At 55.3% G+C, this 24140-nt stretch overlaps 7 protein-coding genes across 7 annotated transcripts; 5 read left to right on the top strand and 2 right to left on the bottom strand.

Moving 5' to 3' along the window:
• Window positions 1-1288: 1288 nt before the first annotated feature.
• KVR01_002125 (uncharacterized protein) lies at window positions 1289-2358 on the top strand (the record flags this gene model as incomplete). The annotated part of the gene is made up of 4 exons (XM_044794053.1): window positions 1289-1350; window positions 1597-1658; window positions 1859-1959; window positions 2041-2358. The coding sequence occupies exons 3-4, from the start codon at window positions 1867-1869 to the stop codon at window positions 2356-2358; spliced, it is 411 nt and encodes a 136-aa protein (XP_044647140.1). The 5' UTR covers window positions 1289-1350; window positions 1597-1658; window positions 1859-1866.
• Window positions 2359-3587: 1229 nt separating this feature from the next.
• Window positions 3588-4194, top strand: KVR01_002943 (uncharacterized protein; the record flags this gene model as incomplete). The annotated part of the gene is made up of 4 exons (XM_044792333.1): window positions 3588-3639; window positions 3742-3797; window positions 3901-4095; window positions 4138-4194. The coding sequence occupies 4 exons, from the start codon at window positions 3588-3590 to the stop codon at window positions 4192-4194; spliced, it is 360 nt and encodes a 119-aa protein (XP_044647958.1).
• A 976-nt stretch (window positions 4195-5170) lies between these two features.
• KVR01_002483 (uncharacterized protein) lies at window positions 5171-8139 on the top strand. Its single transcript, XM_044784725.1, has 2 exons — window positions 5171-5359; window positions 5429-8139. The coding sequence occupies exons 1-2, from the start codon at window positions 5308-5310 to the stop codon at window positions 7333-7335; spliced, it is 1959 nt and encodes a 652-aa protein (XP_044647498.1). The 5' UTR covers window positions 5171-5307; the 3' UTR covers window positions 7336-8139.
• Window positions 8140-9736: 1597 nt separating this feature from the next.
• KVR01_003506 (uncharacterized protein) lies at window positions 9737-11446 on the bottom strand (the record flags this gene model as incomplete). Its single annotated transcript, XM_044789457.1, has 4 exons — window positions 9737-9902; window positions 10291-10656; window positions 10777-11134; window positions 11209-11446. 4 exons carry the CDS (start codon window positions 11444-11446, stop codon window positions 9737-9739), a joined length of 1128 nt encoding a protein of 375 aa, XP_044648521.1.
• Window positions 11447-12972: 1526 nt separating this feature from the next.
• On the top strand, window positions 12973-15932 carry KVR01_003528 (uncharacterized protein). The gene is made up of 3 exons (XM_044794987.1): window positions 12973-13388; window positions 13447-14517; window positions 14572-15932. Exons 1-3 carry the CDS (start codon window positions 13341-13343, stop codon window positions 15478-15480), a joined length of 2028 nt encoding a protein of 675 aa, XP_044648543.1. The 5' UTR covers window positions 12973-13340; the 3' UTR covers window positions 15481-15932.
• Window positions 15933-17411: 1479 nt separating this feature from the next.
• KVR01_003835 (uncharacterized protein) lies at window positions 17412-18573 on the top strand (the record flags this gene model as incomplete). The annotated part of the gene is made up of 4 exons (XM_044790556.1): window positions 17412-17718; window positions 17794-17854; window positions 17940-18359; window positions 18444-18573. The coding sequence occupies 4 exons, from the start codon at window positions 17412-17414 to the stop codon at window positions 18571-18573; spliced, it is 918 nt and encodes a 305-aa protein (XP_044648850.1).
• A 543-nt stretch (window positions 18574-19116) lies between these two features.
• Window positions 19117-23960, bottom strand: KVR01_003529 (uncharacterized protein). The gene is made up of 3 exons (XM_044794308.1): window positions 23425-23960; window positions 20755-23275; window positions 19117-20695 (listed from the first exon to the last, which is right to left on the bottom strand). The coding sequence occupies exons 1-3, from the start codon at window positions 23442-23444 to the stop codon at window positions 19508-19510; spliced, it is 3729 nt and encodes a 1242-aa protein (XP_044648544.1). The 5' UTR covers window positions 23445-23960; the 3' UTR covers window positions 19117-19507.
• Window positions 23961-24140: the final 180 nt, after the last annotated feature.

The raw sequence follows: 24140 nt of genomic DNA, 5'->3' as shown, positions 1-24140 counted from the left end.
AAGGCGCTATATATATCCTTAGATATATATAGAATAGAAGCGAAACTATATAGACTATATAGCGCCTTTATACAGGTGGTTTCATTTTTAATCCCCATGTATATAAAATGTATGTGGCGCCTTCATACACTTGTAAACGCTCAAGACACAGTGTTTGAGGAGGGGGAGCATAGTGCCAATAAAAGTGCCGAGAAAATACAATGTGTGCTCCTAACCTCCTGCACTCTTCTTCACATTGATGAGCCCCTGCATCAGGGATCCTCATAGTTTCATTGGTACATATGATCTGGCTGGCTGGCCAAGAGGATGATGACTTGAAGTTGACGGGTGAGCCCAGCAGAGTGCGCAGGTGTCTTTCAGGGGCTGGCTGGACTTCGCCAGAGCTCATGGCCGCCCATGCTAAGGTGAGGTTAAAATCCCATGCTTGGATCACGCAGTGACTGCCATGATCTTGATGTGCAACACAATGCTTAGGACCTGAGATCTTGCTACACATCCATTCATCAAGCCGTATTGCCCCACCCTCATAGCGATTAACAGTAGGTATTTGTAAAGAGTTGATCTCTTCACATCAGGCATCACCAACAGATCAGCACACCAAGGACTACACTCACAAGGCTCTATGTGTTTCGGTTAGGGATATGGTTCCCAGTATGCTTGTGTAGCTCATCTATTAAATAAAGTACTTCTAATTCTCCCACTACAGTCATTTCAATGATTTGAATCAAGCTTTTCAACCAATTTTGTGGCTCTCAACTAGAGTTGAAGCGGGGCAGTGGTGCCTAAGTCTGCCTAATTGGTTTGGTTCCTATTCCATTTACGTCCGAAGGTATACATACACAGCAGCTTCATGCAGTGGTAATAAGTCTGCCTAAGGATTGAAATGTCTGATTGCTTCAGAATCTTGTGAACTGTTTCATTGTAACACATGACACAGGAGGCCACTCTACTCCTTCCTCTTGACCAAACATCCCACAGTGCTCCAGTGACCATCTTTGCAGTACACTGGCTGCTTGATAGGGCATTTTAGCTTATCACATTTACAACATACCATAGGTCTACTGTGTGGTCTATTCTGATAATGAATTTGCAGAGTCAGAGCAACATATGCGGGCTTGCAGAGATCAGCTCACACCCTCCCCCCTGGACGTCCTGATTTTACAGCCACCCCCAGCTCACTGTCTCCGCAAGCATATTGAGCTCCAGGCCTTCTAGACAAGCCCATCTGCAATTGAATTCGGCACCACTACTTCCACAAGATCAAAAATACACGAAGTCCACCTGACTCCTGGTTTTCGTCAACAAACTCACCAGGACCTTCCGTCTACAGCATTCCAGGACAGCCTTGAGGTAAGTCACCATCCTCACTTGCTTTTCCTCTTCTCTATCCTGCTTAGCCTTCTCGGCACCATTGGCCTTGTGCATTTGAGGTTTTTGATGTGAGCTTGGAGCACAGAGAAAACCTCCAAAACAATGCAGGCGGCTGCCCGCTCTCATCCCCCATCCCCCATCCCCCCCTGCGCTTCCTGTTGCAAACTTTTGGCGGTTCCGTTTCATCAGCTGTGCAACCAACACCTGTGGCTAACCGATTTCAAGTTACCACAATCCACCATTCATCAAGAGGACAACAAACAAACTTCTCAATCATACTGAACATCGTCAGTAGCCTCCTCTTCCCCCGCGTTCCATGACACCTTACCTTCACCGTCTACCCATCCACTTGAAGAGAATCCTGCTCGACCCTTGCCCCCAAACATGCCCCTTCAAGCCTTGCATTTCTCAGCTGCTGCGCCAGTCGGCCGGCCGCAGAATGTGAGACTTGACGTCATAATACCTACCTGATGCTAAAGGCAAGCAGAATCAACAATGTCCTCTAACGAGACATTCGGACTCAGCGAAAGTGAAGTGAGAGTTGCACTCTGCGCTCTCAAGGTCATTCTCGCCAATACAGCCCCGAAGGTATGAATTCCCGCCCGGCTCTGTGTGTACTGAATGCAGAGCCACGCAGACTGTCCTTTCCTAACTTCATAACATCCACAGGTCGAGAAGGATCATCTCGCCAAACTCACTGGCCACAATAATGCCGACTCCGCCATTCGCGTGTGGAACATGGCGAAAGCCAAACTCATGAAGGATTCCCCTTCCGAGCCTGGCACCTCCCCCAAGAGCGCTGACACCCCGACCAAGAGCGCCAAGAAGACCGCGGCCAAGACGCGCGCCCCGACTCCCAAGAAGCGTGGCAAGGAGGAGTTTGAGGGCGAGGAGTCTGGAGATGAGCAGGTTGAGAAGCCGGCCAAGAAGCGCGCCAGAAAGGCGGCCCCCAAGGACGCTGATGTGGACGTGAAGGGCGAGGTCTAGTCCTCCCAGCTTGCAAACTTCCTGGGCAGGGAACGGGCTACTATGCAGCATTCAGCTGCTCATGAGGTCATCACCGTGGAATTCAGGCGCCCCTCCGCTCTCTGGTAGAGAGCTTCTTGTCACGTTCGTTGATCAACTTTGGTTCTTGTCATCTTGGAATTCCACCCAGCTTCCTGACACTATTACCATAGGCAACTGGTAGTCGGGAGAAAATTCACAGTGGCTGCGCATACCGGTTGACGTGCTGCAGCCTTCACAAATGAAATCTTGATTGTCACAACTCTCAAGTGTATGTGATATGACAGCCTGAATTTCTTGCCTGTTGGATTCGTTTCCATCCGTCTACGTCCGAAGCCACACGTGCGCCTTCAAGCAGTGATGAATTTCTTAAGCTCTGATAGGTTTACCAGTCCCTTCCCTCCCACTTCTTGCCGACGGGTCTCACATAGTTACCTGGCTAACCGTGTGTGGAAACATTGAAATGGGCGTCCACCAACCAAATGAATCGCTTCCAACTGAGCGTGCTGAGGTATGGTCATTCCATCATTATTTCTGCTGTGACTTAGTTACAGCATGGAAACACACCTTCTCCTCGAGAGGCTCGCGAAATTACATATGGAATGTGTTGCTATATGGCTTCAGTATTTTCAGGTTCTACAAATCAGGCATACTTGAATCCAGAGAGCAGTGGCAAGACCACGACAATAGACAAAAGAACAAGTAACCCATTGATGTTGCCAAAATCGACCCTGTCAAATGCCATGGAGGATATCTTTACTTGAAACCTGTGCTGTGTATTTTTGCCATGTCAACCAGGAGGCCTGCCATTCAGGCTATCTTCAGTTCAAGCTGTCTTCAGTGGACAGCAGCTTGTCAAGCAGCAGTATGAGTTGGGTGCTTAGCCGCGCCCGAGCCACTCCAGCCTCGTCCTCAGCCGCGTCTTAGTCCCACAGCCTTCTCTGTTTGGATCCAAATTTGAGACCTGTGTACCTCGTTTCTGAATCTTTGCAGCTGCTTACATCATCTGCAGCCCACATTGATTCGAAAAGCCCTCCATCCTAGCCTTGTTTTGCAACTCCAACAGCTGCAAACCATTGTTGTTCGTCCTTCCCATCACCACACAACTCAACTGTCTTCCAAAGTTCATCAGGACACTCCACTCCGCATCAGCATACTCATCAAATTCTTCATTCACAACCAAATAACTACCAAACAACCCACCAACCAAGATGGCTGGAGCGTCCAACAAGGGAAACGCCCAATACTGTGGCCTCACCCCTCGTAAGCACAACATGTCCTTCCACCACTCCCAAATTTTCAAGTGGTCAAAAGTCCCAGAACATACCGCTTTAGAGCTTGTAGCAGACTATTAACACAAAGTAGGCGAGGTTGAGTTCACCATCAAGGCCATGATCACCGTGCTTGAGTCTGGCGGCAAGGTAAGCAAAGACCGTCCAGTCCTCCTCTATGGCTTCGCTTGATACCATCTCAGTCAGGATTCTCTCACGCTGGAGGCGGGACTAACGTGTTGCTCTCTGATAGCCCGATTTCGAGAAGCTTTCCCGAATGACCCAATACCAGGATGCCAAGACTGCCAACAAGAACTGGAACTTCGTCAAACTCAAGCTCCTCAATGCCGCTGGAAGCAAGAACGATGGCCAGGCCAGCGGCGACAACAAGGGCACTGGAGAGAAGGGAGGCAAGCGCCAGGCGGTTGACGCTCTTGCCGCGCCTGAAGTCAAGCGCAGCCGTGCCCGCAAGACTGTGAATTAAAATGAGGAGGACACCTCCGGCGTGAAGGTCGAGGAGGACGAGGATCTTGACGGCGAGGTTTGAAATGGGAGTGTGCCACAGTGTACGCCACAAGTGTTTTCCACGGCGGTTGAACGGTTTCCCGAAATTGATCGCGTTGATTCTGGCCATAGGCTTCCTGCAGAAAAGTTCATGATCGTTAGGGCTAGGAATACTCTATCATGACAGACCAAAAATGAAAGTCAACTCGGCCATGACATGCATTCTCTTTCCAGTCAAATTTCCTCGGTGGTCTTTCTGCACGTCTCAGACAGGAAGGAACCGGAATGTCTCTGCAGCTTCGTGGTACCTACTGCTAGACTTTGGCGTTAAATCAACAAGCCACACGTGGTAGATGAGCCTACAGTGTCACTCAACAGTCTTATAAGCTTGCACCACTCAGCTTGCGGTATCAGCGCCGGCTCACCTTGTCTACCCACCGCACTCGATCGCCCATTCATTGAAATTTGAATCTGGTCTCAATGTGCTATGAGATTATAACTCCGCTTTATGAAATGTGTTCGGCTCTGCAAGTGCTGGGTTGTGGTTTGCAATGAAGTAGTTAGCGAGTGATGGACAGCACTTGCTCCACCAACACATAATACGCCAACCCAAATACATGGCCCGTGACAGTGCTACCAACAAGAAATTCGTTCAATTTTCATGTTCGTCTCCCAATACTCGATGATGTTTCATTTCTACGGCAAATTATGGGCGAAGATATCCCCTCAGCCCCAAATGGATTCAATCACCGGACAACAGGAGTTGCGACTGGAGGTCTCGCCAACAGGCCGAATTTATGCGACAGTCCTTTGAGAAAAAGAGATGGGAGCGATCCAGTTCCATTGACCCATTCTTTGGTCGGTGCTCTGTGGCTCGGATCACCCCCGACTTGTCTTGTCTGAAGAAGTGCTCCTAACCCTAGTAAGCTCTGTGGTTGGCAGGGCGAGCAGCTGTGCTGACCCCTCTATCGATAAGGTAAACTGGTCGCCAAGAGGCGCCCGTCATCCGTCGTCATCCGCAGTCAGTCACGCCGAGGCAATCGTCCTGGTGCTGTTGCCCTACACTATCAAGCCTGCGACTCCTGTCCCAGGACGCTGTGGCAATTCGTATATCCCTCACTGCCCAGCAAAGTCTGCCGCTGCTTGCCAGGCCACCATGGCGACGGATCCCAAGAAGCAGGACGATCTTCTTCGTCGGCCGCTCTACCGTATGTACTTGTGCTTTCCTGAAGGATAGATTTTTTGCTGCGCATCACTGACACAAAAACACACTGCAGTCTATGACCTCCCTCCAGAAGTCCTGGCCACACTCAAGCTTAAGCTAGAGGCCGAGGCGCAGGAACAGCCAGACATAGAGACACCCTCAACGTCTGCCCACGAGCCGTCGCAAGCACCATCCGAGAACACAGTCGGTTCGCCAGCCTGCTCATTATGCGGTCTCACATTTGTCACTGTGCTTGACCAACGAGGCCACCAGAAATCCGACCTGCACAACTACAACCTGAAACAGAAGCTGAGGGGACAGAAGCCCGTGTCAGAGGCCGAATTTGAGAAGTTGGTTGGGGACTTGGACGAGAGTCTGTCTGGGTCAGACTCAGAATCCTCTGAAGACGAGGACGACGAGTCCAAGAAGGACTCAACGTTGACAGCACTTCTCAAGAAGCAAGCTAGTCTCGCTGAGAAGCGCACCGGAGAAGATGGCGACGACGCAGAAGAGTGGGGCCGAGGGAAGCGGAAAGGCACTGGACAGCCGCCGATGATGTGGTTTTCATCCTCCACACTGCCGGAGAACAACTATTTCGGAATCTACAGGGCGCTGTTCACGAGCGAGGAGCTCGAGAAGGAGGACAGCATACTAGACGCAGTCAAGAAGCGCCAGCTGCAGCCATTGGCAGCCCCAAAGGCCAGTAAGAAGGACGGGGCTCAACCACCTGCGGCTTACAAGGGGCCACACGTCTTCCTCTGCATGATCGGAGGCGGCCACTTCGCTGCGATGGTAGTCGCGCTCTCGCCGAGGCAGACGAAGTCCGGGTCCGGGCCCATGAATCGCGAAGCTACGGTCCTGGCGCACAAGACTTTTCACAGATACACCACGCGAAGGAAACAAGGTGGCTCACAGTCCGCAAATGATAACGCCAAGGGCGCCGCGCACTCGGCAGGTTCAACTCTGCGTCGATACAATGAGCAGGCCCTGGTCGACGATGTTCGGCAGCTCCTGTCCGACTGGAAAGGTCTCCTGGACACAGCAGACCTGCTGTTCATACGGGCGACTGGAGTTACGAATCGGCGAACGCTCTACGGCCCGTACGAAGGGCAGGTCCTGAATGCAAATGACCCACGGATACGCGGGTTTCCCTTCAGCACGCGGCGGGCGACACAGAACGAGCTGATGCGCTCGTTCATCGAGCTGACCCGGCTCAAGGCGAGGGAGCTATTACCAGTCGACCCAAATGACACCACAGAAGCAGTCGCAAAGGCGCAGACACCACGTAAGCCTCCCAAGCCCGCTCCAGCCAAACCCACCGAGGAGGAGGAGACGGCTCTGCTCCACACCCAGCAGATACAGGCCCTTGTCCGCCGGTCGAAACTGCCCGCCCTACTATCATACATCAAGACCAACTCCCTTGAACCAAACTTCCGCTTCCAGCCTTCCGATGTGAACCACCATGCCCCGACGCCGCTGCACCTGGCAGCGGCGCAGAACGCAGCCGCCCTGATAGTGGGCCTGCTGGCCCGCGGCGGTGCGGATCCTACGCTGCCGAACGGCGAGGGCAAGACGCCCTTCGAGCTGGCGGGCGACCGTGCGACACGGGACGCATTCCGCGTGGCTCGACACGAGATGGGCGAGGGCGTGTGGGACTGGGAGGCGGCCAAGGTGCCGCCGGGGATGAAGAAGGAGGAGGCGGATCAGCGAGGCGAGCGCGAGCGGAAGGAGGCAGAGCGAAAGGAGGTGGAGAGGAGGAAGGCTGAGGAGGAGAGGCTGAAGACCCAGGGACCCAAGGTGAACGACAGCGCGAAGCGGAAGGGCGGCGGTGTCCTCGGGGGCAGCATCGAGAAGAGCGCCGAGGAGAAGAGGCAGGAGGAGGCCAGGGGCTTGACCCCCGAGCAGAGGATGAGGTTGGAGCGGGAGAGGAGGGCAAGGGCGGCGGAGGAGAGGTTGCGGAGGATGCAAGCTGGTAGTTGAAGGGGGGGGGGTGCGTGTTCAGACGATGAAATGAGTTCTCGTCCACCAAGTGAGATGCAATTCTTCACTGTCAATAGTCGACGGGTCCCCATCGGCGTAGAAGGCCAGGCCTGGAGATGAGGCTCCTCCACGGGCGAGCAATAGTTTTCGGGGCCACTGCCGAGGCAAGACTCACGGTAACCGGCTTGAGAAGAGCAATCAAATACTGGGTGGGTCTGGAGCCTCGCCAGTGGGCACTCTCACTACGGTCCGGAGTCTAGAACCGGTGACAGAAATGCTCCAAATCTCGATGGTGCAACAGGTGCAGTTGTGTCCTGGCTGGCAGTGAGGTATGCGATCGCATCGGCTTGTGTTGATCAAGCAAGTCCAGCGACGCCATCCCACGGAAGTGGGAAGTGTACAGGCCTGCAGAAAAGATGCTCCCCGGCGGCCTCATATCTTGCAGCGGCCTAAGCCAGCCCGTTCGAAACCTGAGTAGTCACACCGCACCATGATTCGGGCATGAAAGCCCTTGACATCTCGCGCAGAGGCTCAGCCACCTCCAAGGTGTAGCAGAGAATATTCGACAGGACTTTTGGGGGGGCCTCCATTCTAGTGTCCCTTGCCATGTTCTTCGAAACACAGGAGGCACAAGGGCTAGGGGTCGGTGAGGGCTCGACGTTGCATTCAGGGACCCCTGCCCCCCTTGATCGGGCGAGGCCGCCATGGGATAGCGGAGACCTTTGCCCGGCCGCCACTGTAACAAAGTTGTGATTGTGACTTGGCGTGGGTTGACAGCCAACTCACCGAGGAGAGCGCGACAGGTGCCAAAAAGGACTGCTATAACAATAATTGTTCATGTTGGGTGGGTGTGGATCGATATACCGTCGTCGAAGGCGGTGCAGAATTGTGGGACGTTTTGTCCTGATTTTTCTACGCGCAATTGGAACTGCATTAGATGTTTAGATGAACCCCAGCCAGATAAACTTTCCGATCAGCAACACCGAGTTTGTGGAGTGCTGGGAAGATCCTCCGCTGTTCGCTAGATAGAGCCGCATCGCATGGAATGAGGATCTGCAGTCGCGAAGAACAGGATGCCCCTACTACTACTGGTAGTGAGACTTTTTGCCGTGGTAAACAAATGACCCGCGACCCCGTCGTATTCCGCCCGACGACGTCAGCACCACGTCGCCTGTCAAACGACCTGATCCTTGACTGTATGTAGTTGTTATTCATGGACCCCTGATTTATGGCCTGGCTTGCCCTCCCCGACAAGTCCGACGCCACTTGGGCTTGCTCGAGTGAGCTGTCACGCTCAAGTGCGCGTGCGACATCGCTGGTCCGACGAGATCGCGACGCCGTCCCATCATGAGGCGCAGTTGCTTCAGAACTTAAGTTCCCAGGCTCTTCAATGCCGTTTGCAACCCATCAGGGGCCATTCCCCTTCTCACGTGTGCCTTGATCTGACGTTGCGGGTCGATGCGCCTATGCAGTGTGACAGCGCCAGTCAAGGAAAACCCTCGTGCATGTGCTTGCCGCGGCGCCTGCAGATTCTCCTGATTACTGCAGGCTGATGAAGGGGATACTAAGTCATCAACGGGTGTCCGACCGACACCCGTTAACACAACGGAGCACGCGCAGGAGGTATTTGCTCAGACCTTGTCTTCCTGTGTGAATGCTGCCAGATCGATGCACTGCATTTCCACTACGAAGAGAATATCAATTGGATGTGGTCTGTAAGAAGGACCGTCAGCAGCGATGATTCAGTCGCACGGGACGAAAGCATCAACCAAGACCTGCTTTTTTCCGCTGGGGGGCATGTTGGCATGGGTGTACCTGTCGATCATCTCCAGAATTTTCCGAGCTGTTGGGCGGCTCCGTTCTACTCGCTGATCATCCCCGTGGTATTGTACGGCAACCCTTGGTGTATTCCTAAACTTAGTTCAGTCACGAAAAATATCCAACAGGCTTCTTCCTTTCTCTAAATCGACTCTGCAGGAAGTCGACACAGGTCTATCCTGTCTGGCCGACCTGGGAGGGTTGGCACACGGCAGGATGCGCCGGACAATAGGTCAAGTAGAGTTCGCCCTACTTACAAGGAGGCCTCTGTGTCCGCGACGAAGCAATGTGAGATTTCCATTTGGCGCTGGAATAGAATAGGGAGCTGTCGCTTTTGTAGTAAGTGGTATGAAGGCCACCTCGCGCAACCGATGGAAACCTGGCCGGCAGACTGATCGGGGATACAAGGGAAAAGGGTAAACACTTGGTCTGTTGCTGCTTCGTGATGCCTTGCAATTGATATGTGATTCAAATTTATGTGACAAGGTCGAGAAAAATGTTAGTAAAAGTCATGGTCTTGTCGTCCCCTCTCCCGGGGGATGCTAAGCCTTCGAGGCTTGGCATGATGGTGACAGCTTCCAGGTCATCCGAAGTCGTTGGGCGAGATCATGTAAGCTGTTGGACGCTGCGCCTTCGCTCTGCAGCCGGCAAGTCGTTCAATACCAATGACTAATGCCCGCCGATGGCTTGCGCCATCTCGTGCACCGAGGGCCCCTCCGACATCGACGGTGTTGAGCCGGTGCACAGGACTCGGAAATTAAAGGGCGTGACCACAGCCTCGGGCCGCAATGCACTACTCCGCAAAGGCTCGGACTACTTGAAGTGTGCTCCAACCCGGCCCACCGTAGATTGCTCTCCCATCAATATTGATTAGTATATAATCGGCTGATGCGGAAGGTGGGGCATATGCAGCACAGGCTGCCTGTTCCTACTTTGAATTCTGTCAAGCGGTTGGCAAAAGTTTTGTTGCCAAGATCAAAGATTGCGTGGCCGCCGGCTTGCCCTGACTGGGGATGGAGTCATTGGGCATGCATACCCGGCCTGCAAGCCCCCAGGGGCAGGAAGAAGGAGAGGCCAGAGGAAAAGGGACGGACACGGGCTGACGGGATGGCTGAAACATGAAACAAACTGGCCAACCCTGGCGAGGCGCATCCAAAGGTGCATCCATTACCACCATCACCACGGACGGCACTAGCGGGAGTCAGCTCCAAAGAAGTTAGCCGGGCCTTGGGGAAGTGCTTGTGTTGAGCCGAGCAGCCTTTGGTGGGCTTGAGCGCGAGTGGTGTTGGTGATGGATTGACTCGATATCCCTCGATATCCTTGAGGAACTCGTCCTGGCACGGGATTATGGCCCTCCCGCCCCCATAACCAGATCCGTAGCCACGACCACGACCGCGGCCCTCGACATTGCATCCGCCGATTCTTTTTTTTCTCTTTTTTTCTTTTTCGGGAACACTCAGATCCCACAGATTCCTGATGGGCGCCGCAAATAGAAATGGCGGCCTGCCGCAGAGTCCGAGGCGGGGTGACGAGGTTCGCGGTAGTGTTTACCCGGGCCGGCGGGGGATTTCCAGTGACATCTGATGATATCAGGGTTGGTGGTATTGACGACTAGACAAATACGAAGTCGGCTCGGGGACCCTCTCTGTGGGGAGACTGGGAGACTGGTGCGGGAGAGGGTCGTCGTAGCGAGCACTGGATGTGGGCCTGGAGTTCTGGAAGCAGGACATGGCGCCGTTGCAGAGGTCGAAAGGGGAATGGCTGCCAAGACAATGTGGCCCACGATTCCCTGGTTGTGCAAGGGCCAAATTCCCCGATGAAGCCATGACGGTCCCTGCAACCTCGCGGACATCTGGGCATCGTGCAACGACGATGGCCCATGTATCGGCCGGGTCTGGCTGTCTGGCTGTCTGCTGGCGCGGCCTGGCGTGGCCTGGCCGTGGATGGAGTGGCCCTGCCTGAGGGACCGACGAGACGAGGGCTGGGCAGATGAGACATGTGGTTAGCAGGTTAGTTGAGCCACCAGAAACTTGGACTGGGGCAGCGAGTCCCTACTGCGTGTGATGACAATCGTGGCTGTGGACGGTGTCCGGGCATGAAGATATCCTGGGGGTTCTGGGTCCGACTGGCCAGGCGAGGGTGGATATTGGCACGACATCAATTGATGGGAGGAGGGCTGCGGTTGGCCCACAGCTGCTTGCCGATCCCCACTGGCAGCTGGTTGTTCCTGCATTAGCGCAAGTGCTGTGTGCCGGCAAAGCGACAGCAGGACAGCAGGGCGGCAGGGCGGCATGGCTGCATGGCTGCATGGCTGCATGGACGCTGGAGTGGTGGTTGCTGGTGGCTGAGCAGGTCGAGCTTGTTTCAGGAGCCCCAGAGCCGTTCCTGTTGGTCAGGACCTCAGGCCCTGCATAGCACCCAGCACACCGTTCATTTTGGAGCCCTTTGACCAGGCCGATGCTCAGGGCTCCCATTCGACCGCGAGAAAAGAGAGCCGTGTGCTGCACCACATAATGGGCCCCCTTTTGCCTCGTCCTCGGAGACAAAACTGGCAATGCCTGTCTGTCTGTCTGTCTGTCATGATGGCCGGAGTAATCATCTCCCAGTAGTCGACCTGATGGGCCCGCCTCTTGTGGATTACCGAGTTGGGAGATGCAATATTGGAATATCTCCTGCGTGTTCGGGTCTCTCCAGCAAACCTGGGGTTGAAGCGAGATGCGCAGGTTCCGTGCACACATGGGATGGCTGGATGGGTGGGCAGTTGGCGCATCGGACGGCAGCAGTCAAGGAAAAAGAGGAAGGCCTCTGGACCAATCCTTGTGGGTCTGGGTCGCCCGTGTAAGCTGATTCGGCAATCTGGCCCCCGCCCCCCTGACAAGGGATGGGCGCGCAGAGGGTCTGGATCCCAGGTACCTGGTAGCTTACCTATCTACTTAGCCACCTTGGGTACCCACCCGGCCACCTAGGCACTTACCTAGGTAGTGCAGAACCCCTGCCCACCACCAGAACGGGTGGTTACGAGCGGCTTGCCCCTGACCTGTTTGTTTGACACCACCTGAATCTGGCAGACAGAGCCGCGCGCAACACCCCTCCCCCCCTCCCCCCCACCTGTTCAGGCAAGGCCTGGCTCTCGTTCTGGTGGCAGAGGCCGACGTGCACAGCAATTGCAGCACTCGGACCCTCACTCTTGCCCTCACCTGCTCCCCAACCATTGATCCCATCTCCGTCCACGAGCCCCAGTTCGTCCGATCCAGAGATTACCTTGCCCTGTGCTCTCGAGAGCTTGTCTTGGTTGCCGGTGGCTGGGCCATCGCCAACGGCGGCCGGGCCTCGAGCCACCAGGACTCGACATCAGACCGAGACTGTACTGTGTGTATGCTGCGTGTCGTGTGCCTGTCAGCATGGCTCGTGGCTGCAGGTGCCCGCGCTGCTATTTTCAATCGCCTCCAGGTGCCTCCTCCAGGTGCCTCCTCCAGGTGCCTCCTCCAGGTGCTCATTGGCCGGTACCACAGTACTGTGTACCACTCTGGCCGCCCGGGTCGCAGCTGCCATTCCCTATCGAGCATCAGAAACACCCGGGGCTACACTTTGAGCCTAGTGCCAGTCCTCCCGGATGCCACGGTCGAGTCCCACAGCAGTGCAGGAAACATCTCTAAGGGAAAATACCAGGGATGCTTCTGCGTCTTGGGAACCCCCTGGCAGATATTCGACCCACCGCGCCACCCTCATGGCCATGGTCATGGTCATGGTCATGGGCATGGTCATGGGCATGGCTGCTCCTCGGCCCCTCCTATGTGACCTCACCTCCTACCGCTGCCGTCGCCCGTCGAGTTGACTTGTCTCCACACGCGCCGTGCTCGCAGACTCTGCATGCAGGTGCATCTGTATATATCTGCTTGGCCTCCCATCCACTCGTATTGTGTTTGTGTCCTTCTCCCTCAGGTTTCCTCTCCATCAACAGTCGGCTCCTTTCTTGCCACAAAACAACTGTGATTATTTCCTTTTTATTTCCTTCTTCTGTCAAGGAGTATCAAGTCACTCGCTATACTTGCCTCCGCCTACCACTCTTTACCCACACTCTCACTCGTACTGTACTGAGTACAAATCGACTATATCTTCACTGTCTGGCATTCGCTGCTACTTTTTGTCTTTTACACCCAAGTAAACACACTCGACATCTACACAATATGAAGTCCGTCTCTATCCTCGCCCTCGCGGCAACCGTATCAGCCACTGTAAGTCTCGTCACCTGCACATCACACGATACCCCGGTATACTAACCCATATCTACAGGGCTGGAATGACTTTGGAGGCTTCAAGTGCCCGGAGAACACAGACAACAAGTGCAACACCCAACAGCAGAGTGGCTGGGACTGGAGTGACCTGCAGCTCGGCTCCGTCTCGTCCTACGGAGGCTTCAGCTTCGGTGGCTTCTCCTGTGAGGAGGGATACGGAAGGCGTGAGCCCGGCAGCCGTTTCGCCCCTCGCACCCAGAAGTCCCTCAAGGGAAGCTGTGGTCACTCCAAGGAGAGCTCGCCCTCGTTCGGCTGTGGCCAGGGTTCCGATGTCGAGGCCTTCTCCGTCAGCACCATCGATGTCATCACCGAGTTCGATGCCGACCTCGAGTTCCACTTCTCCATGGGCGATGGCTCGACCTGCAAGCAGCGCAGCTCCTGCTCTTCCCAGGGCTCCACCGTCAAGAACACCCAGTGCGGTGGTGCTAAGAACGTGACCATCGTCTACCCCTCTGGCCAGTCTGGCGACAAGGTCCCCAAGGCTTCCTCCACCTGCGGTGTCACCATCCCCACCGTCTCCTTCGACTGCTCGTCCGCCCAGAGCACCACCACCAAGTACACCAAGACCTCCTCCACCCAGATCCAGACCTCTTCGATTGCAACCACCACCGCCGTCCAGCCCTCTGCCACTGGGCCCACCGGTGGCAAGCCATCGTCTCCTGCTGAGACCGGCCCGGTTGGACCCTCCGGCCCTAGCTCCAACACCGCCCCTGTTGCTTCCCAGACTTCTCCCACCCCCTCGTCTCCCGCCAACGCTACCACCATTGAGTCTATCACCTCTGCCGAGTCCACCTCCTCCGTCGAGTCCACCACCTCGGTCGAGTCCGCCTCCTCCGCCGAGTCCATCACCTCGGTCGAGTCCTCCAGCTCTGTTGAGTCCACCACCTCGGTCGAGTCCTCCAGCTCTGTTGAGTCAACCACCTACGAGATCACCAGCACTGCTATCACCAGCTTCGAGACCACCTCCACTGTCTACAGCACTTCCATCCAGACCATCACCAGCTGCGGTCCCGAGGTTGTTAGCTGCCCTGCTGGTTTCACTGAAGGCCAGACTGCCACTACCACCGTTGTAAGTTCCATTCTGACTTCATTCTTGGCCTCCTCAGACTAACGCCATATCCAGGTTGTTGCTATCAGCACCACCATCTGCCCTGTGACTGCCACTGAGACTTCGGTCTACACCACCAGCCACGCTGTTACCCAGAGCCAGGTTGTGCCTCCTGCCGAGACCACCCCAGCTGGTGAGGCTCCTCCTTCTGGCGAGGCTCCTCCCGCCGGCGAGTCCGCGACTTCCGAGCTGTCTCCTATCGCCAGCACCACCGACGAGAGCCCTGCTCAGCCCACCGAGACTCTCCCCTGCCCCAGCATTGTCCCTGCTTGCATCAGCACCTGGAACTTCGTCGTGGGCTGTGTTGACAACGCCGATGCCTCCTGCTACTGCCCCGACGCCACCTTTGTCCAGAACGTCTACCAGTGCCTCTACGCTTACGGTGACTCTGACGAGACTGTTGCCGAGGCCATCCAGTACTTCCAGGGTATCTGCGGCTCCTACGCTGGCAACAACCCTGCTGTCGCTACTGGTGCTTCGCTCACCACCTACCTGACCGCCACTGCCACCCCTCCCGTCTCTGCTACCACCATCGTCGTCCACGAGACCACTGTCGTCCCTTGCACCAACGAGGCCGGCGAGACCATTCCCTCGTCTTCCTCCACCGTCGTTGTGTCGACCGTCATGACCGTGCCCCAGGTTGCTCTGACCACTGTGGCCGGACCCTCGACCACCGAGGTTGGTGTCGTGCCCGTCCCGACCTACCCTACCGCTCCAGTTGAGTCCGCCGGAGCTGTCGTCCCATCTGGTGCCGCTCCTCTCTACCCCACTGGCAGCGCACCTAGTGCGTCGGGCGTTGCCCAGGGCACAACCGCTCTCGTGCCCTCCGCCTCCCAGACTACCGTCGTCACTGCCGGCGCTGGCAAGACCGGAGCCAGCCTCGCCGCTGCCTTCCTGGCCGTCGCTGCTGTTCTGGCTCTGTAAAGGGTTTGAACAAGGGCGATATGTAATAATACCTGTACCCACACACCATGCTGCCTCAACGGCGCGACTCCTTAGCCACACAAATCATACCTGATTAGCATCACAACCAACATTTCCTTCTTACGATCCTTATGATAGAGCATTTACAGTGGTCCTGGTTTATTTTCGGGAAAGCGCATCACGGTCTGGGATACCAGGTGCAAGGAGCATTCTGTCTTTTGCACACAACACTTATACATGTAATAGAGACGAAGGACTCTGACCCCGAGGTTCCTCACTTGCAAAGCAAACTTTTCCTTTTTCTTTGGACAGTCTCCCAGATGGAGGACAAGCGACGGGAAGGGGAACATCAGAAGAGACCAAAAGTGGTTGGGTAGCAGGAGTCGTCATCTGAAAACATGTAATAATAATCAAAGAAACAACAATGGTCAAGGACCACCCTGATTTCAAGATTCCCTGAATCGTTGCAGTCTCCTGAAGTGACAGACCATTGAGGAATACGGTGATGTGTGGGTGAAAAGGCATCGGACCACGTAATCCTGCTCGGATCCAACACCTTGCCTGCAGGCCACCTTCTCGGCAACTTGCGGCGACTAGGCTCGACTGCCTCAGCCATAATACGCGTACCGCACTCAATCTAGACATAGTCAGCTCCGAAGCTTGCAGGACACAAACACTAACTTGAAGGGTCCTTTGCCCCCCCCCCCCTCAAATTCTCCATCACACATTCGAAATAGGTTTACGGAATCAACCAAGAGACCCTCACACCTTATCGGTGAGCATTAACAAACACCTGAGGGAAGCCACAAAAGTTATTGTGGCCCCCAAGTCCTCTGATGAACTGTGGATTGGCTCTGTCTCTGCCATTCCTCATGGGTAATAGTCAACTAATATGGAAATGCTCTGAACCGCATTTATTCGTTGGCCTTCATTCCGTGCCTGATCTTGGAGCAGTGTGGTGTTTTCCGGCAGGTTAAAAAAGTACCTAGCCGACATCGTTCGGACTTCACGGTTGCTAATTGCTGATACCATCATGTTCGTGGGGATGAATCTACCAGATCGACCTTGGAAGTATGGAACGGGGGTGAGGACAAAGAGCTGTTCCGTTCTTTGACCAACATTTGTCTCTCTGAAGATGAGTACCTAGTAGGCATGGGCAGACTACTAACCTTTTTGACCAAGATCTCTCGTGGCTATGTCGGAGCGATCTCTTCAGAGTTTGGTGAATATCACTCCCATCATCAGATTTATGCAGGACCCAAGTGGTAAGAGTTGTGATGCATCCGATAGTAGGTGCCAGCGCAGCTTGCCCACTCATTGGGTATGACTTGAAGAGGCGCAGCGGCTGGATCCTAAACGAATGCCAAGCCCGTCTCTTTCAAGTCGTCATCAAAACTGCGCGGCTCGCGGCGCCCTGGCGCTACGGCCCAAAGGTTGAGCCGCCTCCAAGAGCCCATTGAAGCGAATGCGAAGCCACAGACCACAGACCACAGACCCGTTCGGCTGACGCAGGCAATAGCGCACTAGTCAGGCTCGCATCATGGTCTCAATTAGTGTCAGATACATTGTCTGGTACATTGAGTGCGGCCAGCCGTCCACACCGCAGCAAAGTATCATGATACTTAATCCTTCGCATCCTTTCAGCAGGCGGGCTACTGAACGCTTGACGCGGGAACAGGCCTTTTCATGGCGTGTAGGGTAGCAGCATTGTTCCGACGAGAAGAATCAAATATTGTCCCGGCCCGATTGTGTTCGAATTATAACATGAACACATGGCCCATCACACAGTGTCTACTGTTGCCGTCCCTCACTTGAGCACAACCAACTGTACGTCTCAGAACACAATACCCATTTCAAGTTCATTTCTAGCAAATCAGGTCATACTTCTCAAAGTCCTCCACAGCTTTGCAGGGACACACGACCAGAGCGTCATGGCAGATTACAGCCGCCTCCCCCCTGATGTTATCCTATTCGGACCCGATGGCAACTGCACGCTCGAAATCTGCCCCATCGAGGCCAGCCTCTATGGCTACAGACCCAGCATGGGCGCGAGCGTCTCTTTTATTGTCTTTTATTCCCTGGCAGCATGTGTCCACGTCTACCTCGGCTTGCGGTGGAGGAAATGGTTTTTCATGACCTGCATGACTCTGGGCTGCCTCAACGCTATTGCGGGCTACGTCGGACGCATCATGCTGTATAAGAATCCCTTCGACTTCTCCGGATTCATGCTCCAGATAGGTAAGGCCCGCTTCCTTAAATTCCTCATTAAAGATCGGGGATCGTGAGCTGACAGTGCTTCCTTGTTCTCAATAGTCTGCATCACCAGCGGGCCCGTATACTTCACTGCAGCCATATATGTATCACTGGCGGCGACGTACGTTCAATCCTGGTGTCATCCTTCCGACAGCACAGCGTCCCGTCTAGTCCTGAATCTTGCTGACAATCACTTTCTTACATAGGATCCAATACTTCGCTCCCGAGATATCCCGCTTCACACCCCGCCTCTACTATTGCATCTTCATCCCAGGCGACCTAATATGCCTCGTGATCCAGGCCGTAGGCGGCGCAATGTCGACAAGCTCCAAGGGCGCAAGCCAGACCGGTGTCGACCTGGCCCTCGCCGGCCTGGTCCTGCAGGTCGTCTTCATGGTCATCTTCTGCGCCCTCTTCGCCGACTACCTGATCCGATATGCCCGCTCGTCGCGCGCGGGCGCCGGAGGCCCAAGGTTTACAAGGCGGCTGCAGCTGTTTTTCGGCTCACAGGCGGCTGCAACCCTGCTGATCCTCACGCGCTGTGCATACCGTCTGGCGGAGCTGCACGAAGGTTATGGCGGGGATCTGGTCAGGGACGAGGCGCTGTTCATTGGGCTTGAGGGAGTGTAAGTCCTTTCCCCCTAATACAATATTTTTAATTGATCGAATTTGTGGGGAGACCATTCACTGAAATCATATCGACGGCACAGGATGATCGTCATAGCGGTCTACTTCCTTATGGTTGGGCACCCGGGACTTGTCTTCGATAATGACAAGAAGGTTGGTGGGGGTATCATTACCCCAGACTCCCAGATTGTCGAGCAAAAGCCATACCGTTAAAGTCTCCAATCAATGTCCCGCCCATCACTCTCAAAGCTTGTGGCTATTCTGTTGCTTGGCATGCGATGTTTGGTAGGGCTGCTGGGCAGAAGCGCGTTTCTGGAACTCCCATTCAGTCCATGTGAAATCTGGCGTCATTTACGGTATATAATTCTTTGAATAAACTCTGACCTGTACAGAACTTCTGCTTCTTTCCTAGGAATTGTAGATTGAAACAAGGGTAGCTGACCTCTACCGGCATAGTGCAGGTAAGACAGAAGGCATTGGAAAGATGCCTTCCAGCCTTGTCTGTGCGGTACGAGGCTCAGCCACGTGCCCACGTACTGTGTTCTCTTCCTACTGTTATTTGGTACTGTATTTCTTCAAACGCTGGGTCTTGAGCGTTTACCACTGTATGAAGGCGCCATGTACATTTTACATTTATGGGGATTAAAAACGAAACCACAAGGCATTGGAAGTGCTCACCTGTAAATTTACTCTTACCCGACATTTTTCGGAGAGAGAATTGATTCAACTCGCAACGGCATTGAGGCTCGTGCTTTTCCACTATGTACTACATATTGAACGCGCGAGTTGTTCAGTCTGGAGCTATTTCAACCTATCCTGCCATTCAATACAAAGGTCGACTACCCTGAGCCTCGAGCCCTGTTTGCAAGTCGATGCTGCCCCTGCACTCGCGAAGGCTTTCACGTGCTCAGTGACCTACGCATAGCACACAAAGGCAATACATAAAGCTTTCTACTGATGCTGGCCATTTGAGTGATTAGCCGCAGCTGCGTAAACAACATGATGTGATCACCGGACCGAAAGGACCTCCACAGTTTGGGCTCTCATTCTTCAACCCGTGTCTTGGCTCATTACTCTGTAGCTCTTCCATGCATACAAAAAACCTGTGAAGTTACCAACCCCTGAACAAGTAGTTGATATCTCCATCCTACGAGTAGATTTCTTCCAGTCCAGCCCACGCGCTCTCGTCGCCCTTGCCGGCCTTCTCTCTCTGCTCCCAGTATTGACCATTAAACTTCCAGTACTCCTCGCCAGTAATCTCACATCTCGCCTTGGTGAACCATGCGGGCATGAAATCCTCACCCCTGGCCTCACGTTCCCTCCTACGAGCGCGCTGGCCCTCCTCCAGGCGGTTCTTCTCCGTCGCAGCAAAGTCGTACTCGCCCTCCTCCATGGCCCGCTGGTCAGGCCTGAGGCGGGAGTCTGTCGGTGCGAGCCACGGCTTCAGCTGGTCGTCGATGTGGTTGAAGGTGAGTACGAATGGCGTCAGGTTGAACGGAATGCCCTTGGGGCGCTCGTTCGCCTGCCAGATCAGGAAGGCCTTGTTAGGATCAGACTCGCCTAGGCTACCCTTGTAGATGGTGTCATTGTCGTTGGCCGGCGCCTCGACGGGAGCCTCATAGCCAGGTGTGACACGAGCGTAGAGCTTGGAGTTCCACTTGCCGCCGATGCTGACACGGACACGCCCATTGGCGTCTACAATCTTGCCAGCGATCTGGTAAGCGGATGTTTCCTTCCAACCACGCTGCTTGAAATCTAAGTGAGCCACTTCACCAGTGTTCCAATTCTTGATTTCCATAGGACCGTAGTTGTCGACGACAGGGTTGCCAGTGATGATGCCAACCACCGATGAAGTCACTTTTTTCCACGTGTAGAGCTCCTCTTCGCCACCTGAGGCAGGGCGAAGCTTCAAGAACCACGTGCCAAGCGGGTTGATGTCGAATGACCGCCCGTAGAACTTGGACTTGACGGCCGACTCGCCATAGTACGTCCACTTCGGAGACTCTGCCCAGGCCGCACCGACAGGCGGGTGGTGACTGACTTGCTCGATGAAGAAGCGGTAGTTTTTGTCAGGTCGCACATACTCAAAGGTCTCCCCAAGGAGCGGGTTGAAAGGCTTGGCCACACGGCCGATCGTAGAAGCATACTCACTTGCCGCAAAGGCAGCAACATAGAGAAGCCTCTCGATCGAGTCAGTGCGATCAGCAGCGAGATCCAGAAGGTCGGCATATTCCATGTCCTCTCCGCAGCGATAAAGCAGCGAAGTGGGCTCGTTGAAGGTCACAGGCAGTGTCATCTTGGTCATGTCCTTGCCAATCATGGATTTCAAGATACCCTATAGGATATGATTTTGTCAGTCTTGTGTGCAAAACCCCGCAGCAAAGGTTGCCTTACCCAGAGAGAAATCTTCGGACGGTTGTCCGCATCCATCTTCAGCCTCGTCCGAATGCCGTTCTCGTAACCATGGAAGGAGCTGCTGATGTCGATACCCGTTGATGCCACGAGTTGCTTGTTTTCTTCGTCGCCAGATGTGGCCGGGGGCAGCGGTTCGGCTTCGATTTCTCCCGCGTCGACAGCGTCGAAAAATTCCTCGTCGTCTTCGGACTCATCTTCAGAGAGGTTTGCGATCTCTGTAAGCACGGTCTCGTGGCGGCTGAGCGGGATACTTCGGGCCGGCGACTTTTGGTCCTTGGCTGCGGCATCCTCTGTCTCTTCCCGAGTGCCGCCACCAGGAGCAAGACCGGGGGAAACCGTCTGGCTTTCCGCCATGTTGTTACTCACTACCTCCTTCAGCATCCGCTTTGTGTGTTTGCGCTTCTCCTCGGCCTCGCCAATCTTGGCCTGCAGCACCTCCTGTTCCTTAGCAACCTGGGCCATGCTCTCTTCCCACATGCGCCTCATGTCAACCTCCCGATCCAGGCGGTATTGCCAGTACGAGTCTCTGTCGCGAGAGATCCTCATGAGGTCGCCGGTGAGCCCCGCCATCGATCGGATGGCAGCATCGTAAGTAGCGAGAGCTCCAGCCGTCTTGGGGTCCGATAGCTTCACGTTGGGGTTCTGACTGGCCTCTGCGACGAGCGCCGCGTTGACTTGGGCCATCGTCTCGAGCTGCAACTTCAACGACTGCGCAGTGATATTGAACGCATCCTTAGCGGCACTCGGCTGTTCACGACCGCTTGACGCGTCGCCGTCATCATCCTCCTCGTCGTGCATGACGGACATGCCCGCCCTCGTGTCACGGTCTGTCTCGTCCTCCTCGGCGATGCTGCCCCCCGTGCTGGTCAATTTGCTGCCCGACTTGCTGGCAGACTGCAGCCGTGAGAGCTGTGTACTAGCCCGCGGGCCAGGCTCCAGCAGACTGGCATTCTCACTCGGCGCGTCGCCGCCCGAGCCGCCCTGCACATGCTCCTTTGCCTTGCTCAACAACTCGGCCTCCGTGGCACGCTGTTTGCTTTCTTCTTTGGCCTGGTCCTTGGTCCACTGTATGGCATTGTTCAATGCCCAGAACCACCTTTTCGCCTCGACTTCGTGGTTTGCCTTGAGTGTGTACTTGACCGACGACTTGCCAATAATCTCAAACTTGGTCTTCTCATCAGGACTCATGTTGAGCTTAGCAATGCGCATGTTGATCGCGCCGCGGCAAGCAGAACCAGAATCGTCCTGGTGCTTGTAGTAGCTGAGGACGCCGTCTTCGAGGACGAACCACCTCAATTGGTACCCCTTGCGGTAGTTGGTCCACTTCTTGAGGTACCCTTTCATCTCCCTGGCTTCCTTGCCCAGGAGAGGGTCACCGGGCGCTGCGGCTGCAGCTTGGGACGCGGTCCCGAGGACGGCCTTCTCCTGGATGCCTCTCTGGGCGGCGACGGCGGCGGGGGACTTCTTGAGCATAGCACGAGTCACGTCATCCTTGGTCGCGTCCTGGGGCAGCTTGCCTTTCCGGTCCCGCCTGAACGGGTCCGCGCCGTGCAGGAGCAAGATCTGGATAAGGGCGGTGTTCTTGCGACGGGCGGCCTCATGGAGAAGTGTGCCGCCGGCCTGGGCGGTCAGGGGGTCCAGGACAAACTCGGTGCTGTTGATGTCCAGGACAGTCTTGAGGCGAGTCTCCTCGAGCACCTGCTCCAGGGCCTTGTAGTCCTGCTGGTTGATCAGCTCCTGGACCTGCTTGATCTTGGACTCTGCGAAGAGGGACCGGGACAGCTGCAATGACTGGAAGATGTCGGCATTGCGGGCCAGGTCAAGCGGCAAGCGGCCTTGGTTGTTCGGGATGGCGTCATTGATGTCCTTCTGCTCCAGAAGCAGCTTGACAATGGAAGTCCGCCCTTGGCCGGCTGCAATATGCAACGGTGTGTTGCCGTCTTTGTCTCGCGCGTTGATGTCCACGTAGCCAGCACCATCGGATATGACATATTCGACGACGGGGAACTCGGCGACCTGGATAGCAAGATGGAGGACAGTAGTGTCGTCCAAGGCGCCCCCCGATATGGTGTTGATGGAGGAGGTGCTGGGCCGGGGCGCATTCTCCGAGGTTTCGCGGATGGCCTTGGAGATGGAGGCGGTATCGCCGCTGCGCAGGGCCTCTACGATGCGAAACTTGCGGACGGACTGTTCGATTGTGTTGCCCTTGTCGTAGATGGAAGTGGTGGCAGCCTTGGGGGTGGTTGGCGATGGCGACTGAGCTTGGGGCGCGGCTTGGTACGAGGGCACACGGCCGCTGACCGAACCGGCCAGGGAGAGCCTAGAGCCCTGGCTCCTGTTTGCTTGTTGGTGCGACATGGAGACGGTCGGGGCAGCCGCCGGGGGGTTTGCAGCCACTGGGGAGGAGCCAGAGCCGGCAGGGCTCTGAGGGGTGTCGTCGGGTTCGCGGACACGTCGAAGGAGGGACAGAGCAGCTGCCGATCTGGAGCGCTTGTGGGAACTGGAGAACCCAAAGAAGGACCCACGCGTTAGCAACAAGCTCTCAGCAGGGGCCGCTCACAGCCAACGACAGCCAGCGACGAAGACGACCACAAGAACAACAATCACAACAACAACAATAGCAGGGAGCAATGCAAGACAGCGTCATACCTATCACCGGACTCGGACATGTCAGGGGGTTCGGGAGACTGCCGTAATCTCAAAGGGTCTCACAAGAATGCCGGTGGTTGGAACTTGATTTAAGAGTAATGCTGCGGTGGCCGTAGTATATGAAAGGGGGGGGGCGGGCAACCGGCGGGGTACGGTTTTGGTGGCAGGCGGATCAGGTAGCAAGAAGGTGGAGAGCAAAGCCAAGAGAAGGAAATGGGAATGAGAATGAGAATGAGAATGAGAGGACAGACTGCAACGTCGCTGATTAGGGTGGTGTTAGTGTGGAAAGGAGGGGATGGAGACGAGGAGGCGAGGTAATGCTGCTGTCTGTGATAGTTGTAGGTCTAGAGATGATATGATGGACGGCGAGATGGCTATGCCACGGCCAAAAAGTCAATGTTCCATGTGGAATTGCAACAGAAAAGGAGTGCTCGCACCCAAGATCTACCTGGCAAGGAGGATTGTGCCAGTGTGCCAAAGAGAGCCGGGTCCTTGGACCTTGGAACTTAGCCTTGGACCTAGGCCTTGGACCTGGAGCTAGGGGCACGGAGGCTTGGTTCGCCTTTGGAAGCAGCCCAGAGTCGAGGCCGCCCTCCCTCCACGAGGGGAGCTGGGGGAGTGGTGAGGGAGATGACGTTGATCCACGCGCTAAAATTGGCCCCGCCGACCCCACAGCACGAGCCAGCCGTGATTGGGTAGGGGTCATCCTAGCGGCC

The sequence above is a fragment of the Diaporthe batatas genome, assembly GCF_019321695.1.
Source record: "Diaporthe batatas strain CRI 302-4 chromosome Unknown Contig00003, whole genome shotgun sequence".
NCBI classification, from domain to species: domain Eukaryota; kingdom Fungi; phylum Ascomycota; class Sordariomycetes; order Diaporthales; family Diaporthaceae; genus Diaporthe; species Diaporthe batatas.
The sequence above is the reverse complement of the archived record's forward strand: the minus strand, read 5'-3'. Positions and strand labels throughout refer to the sequence as shown.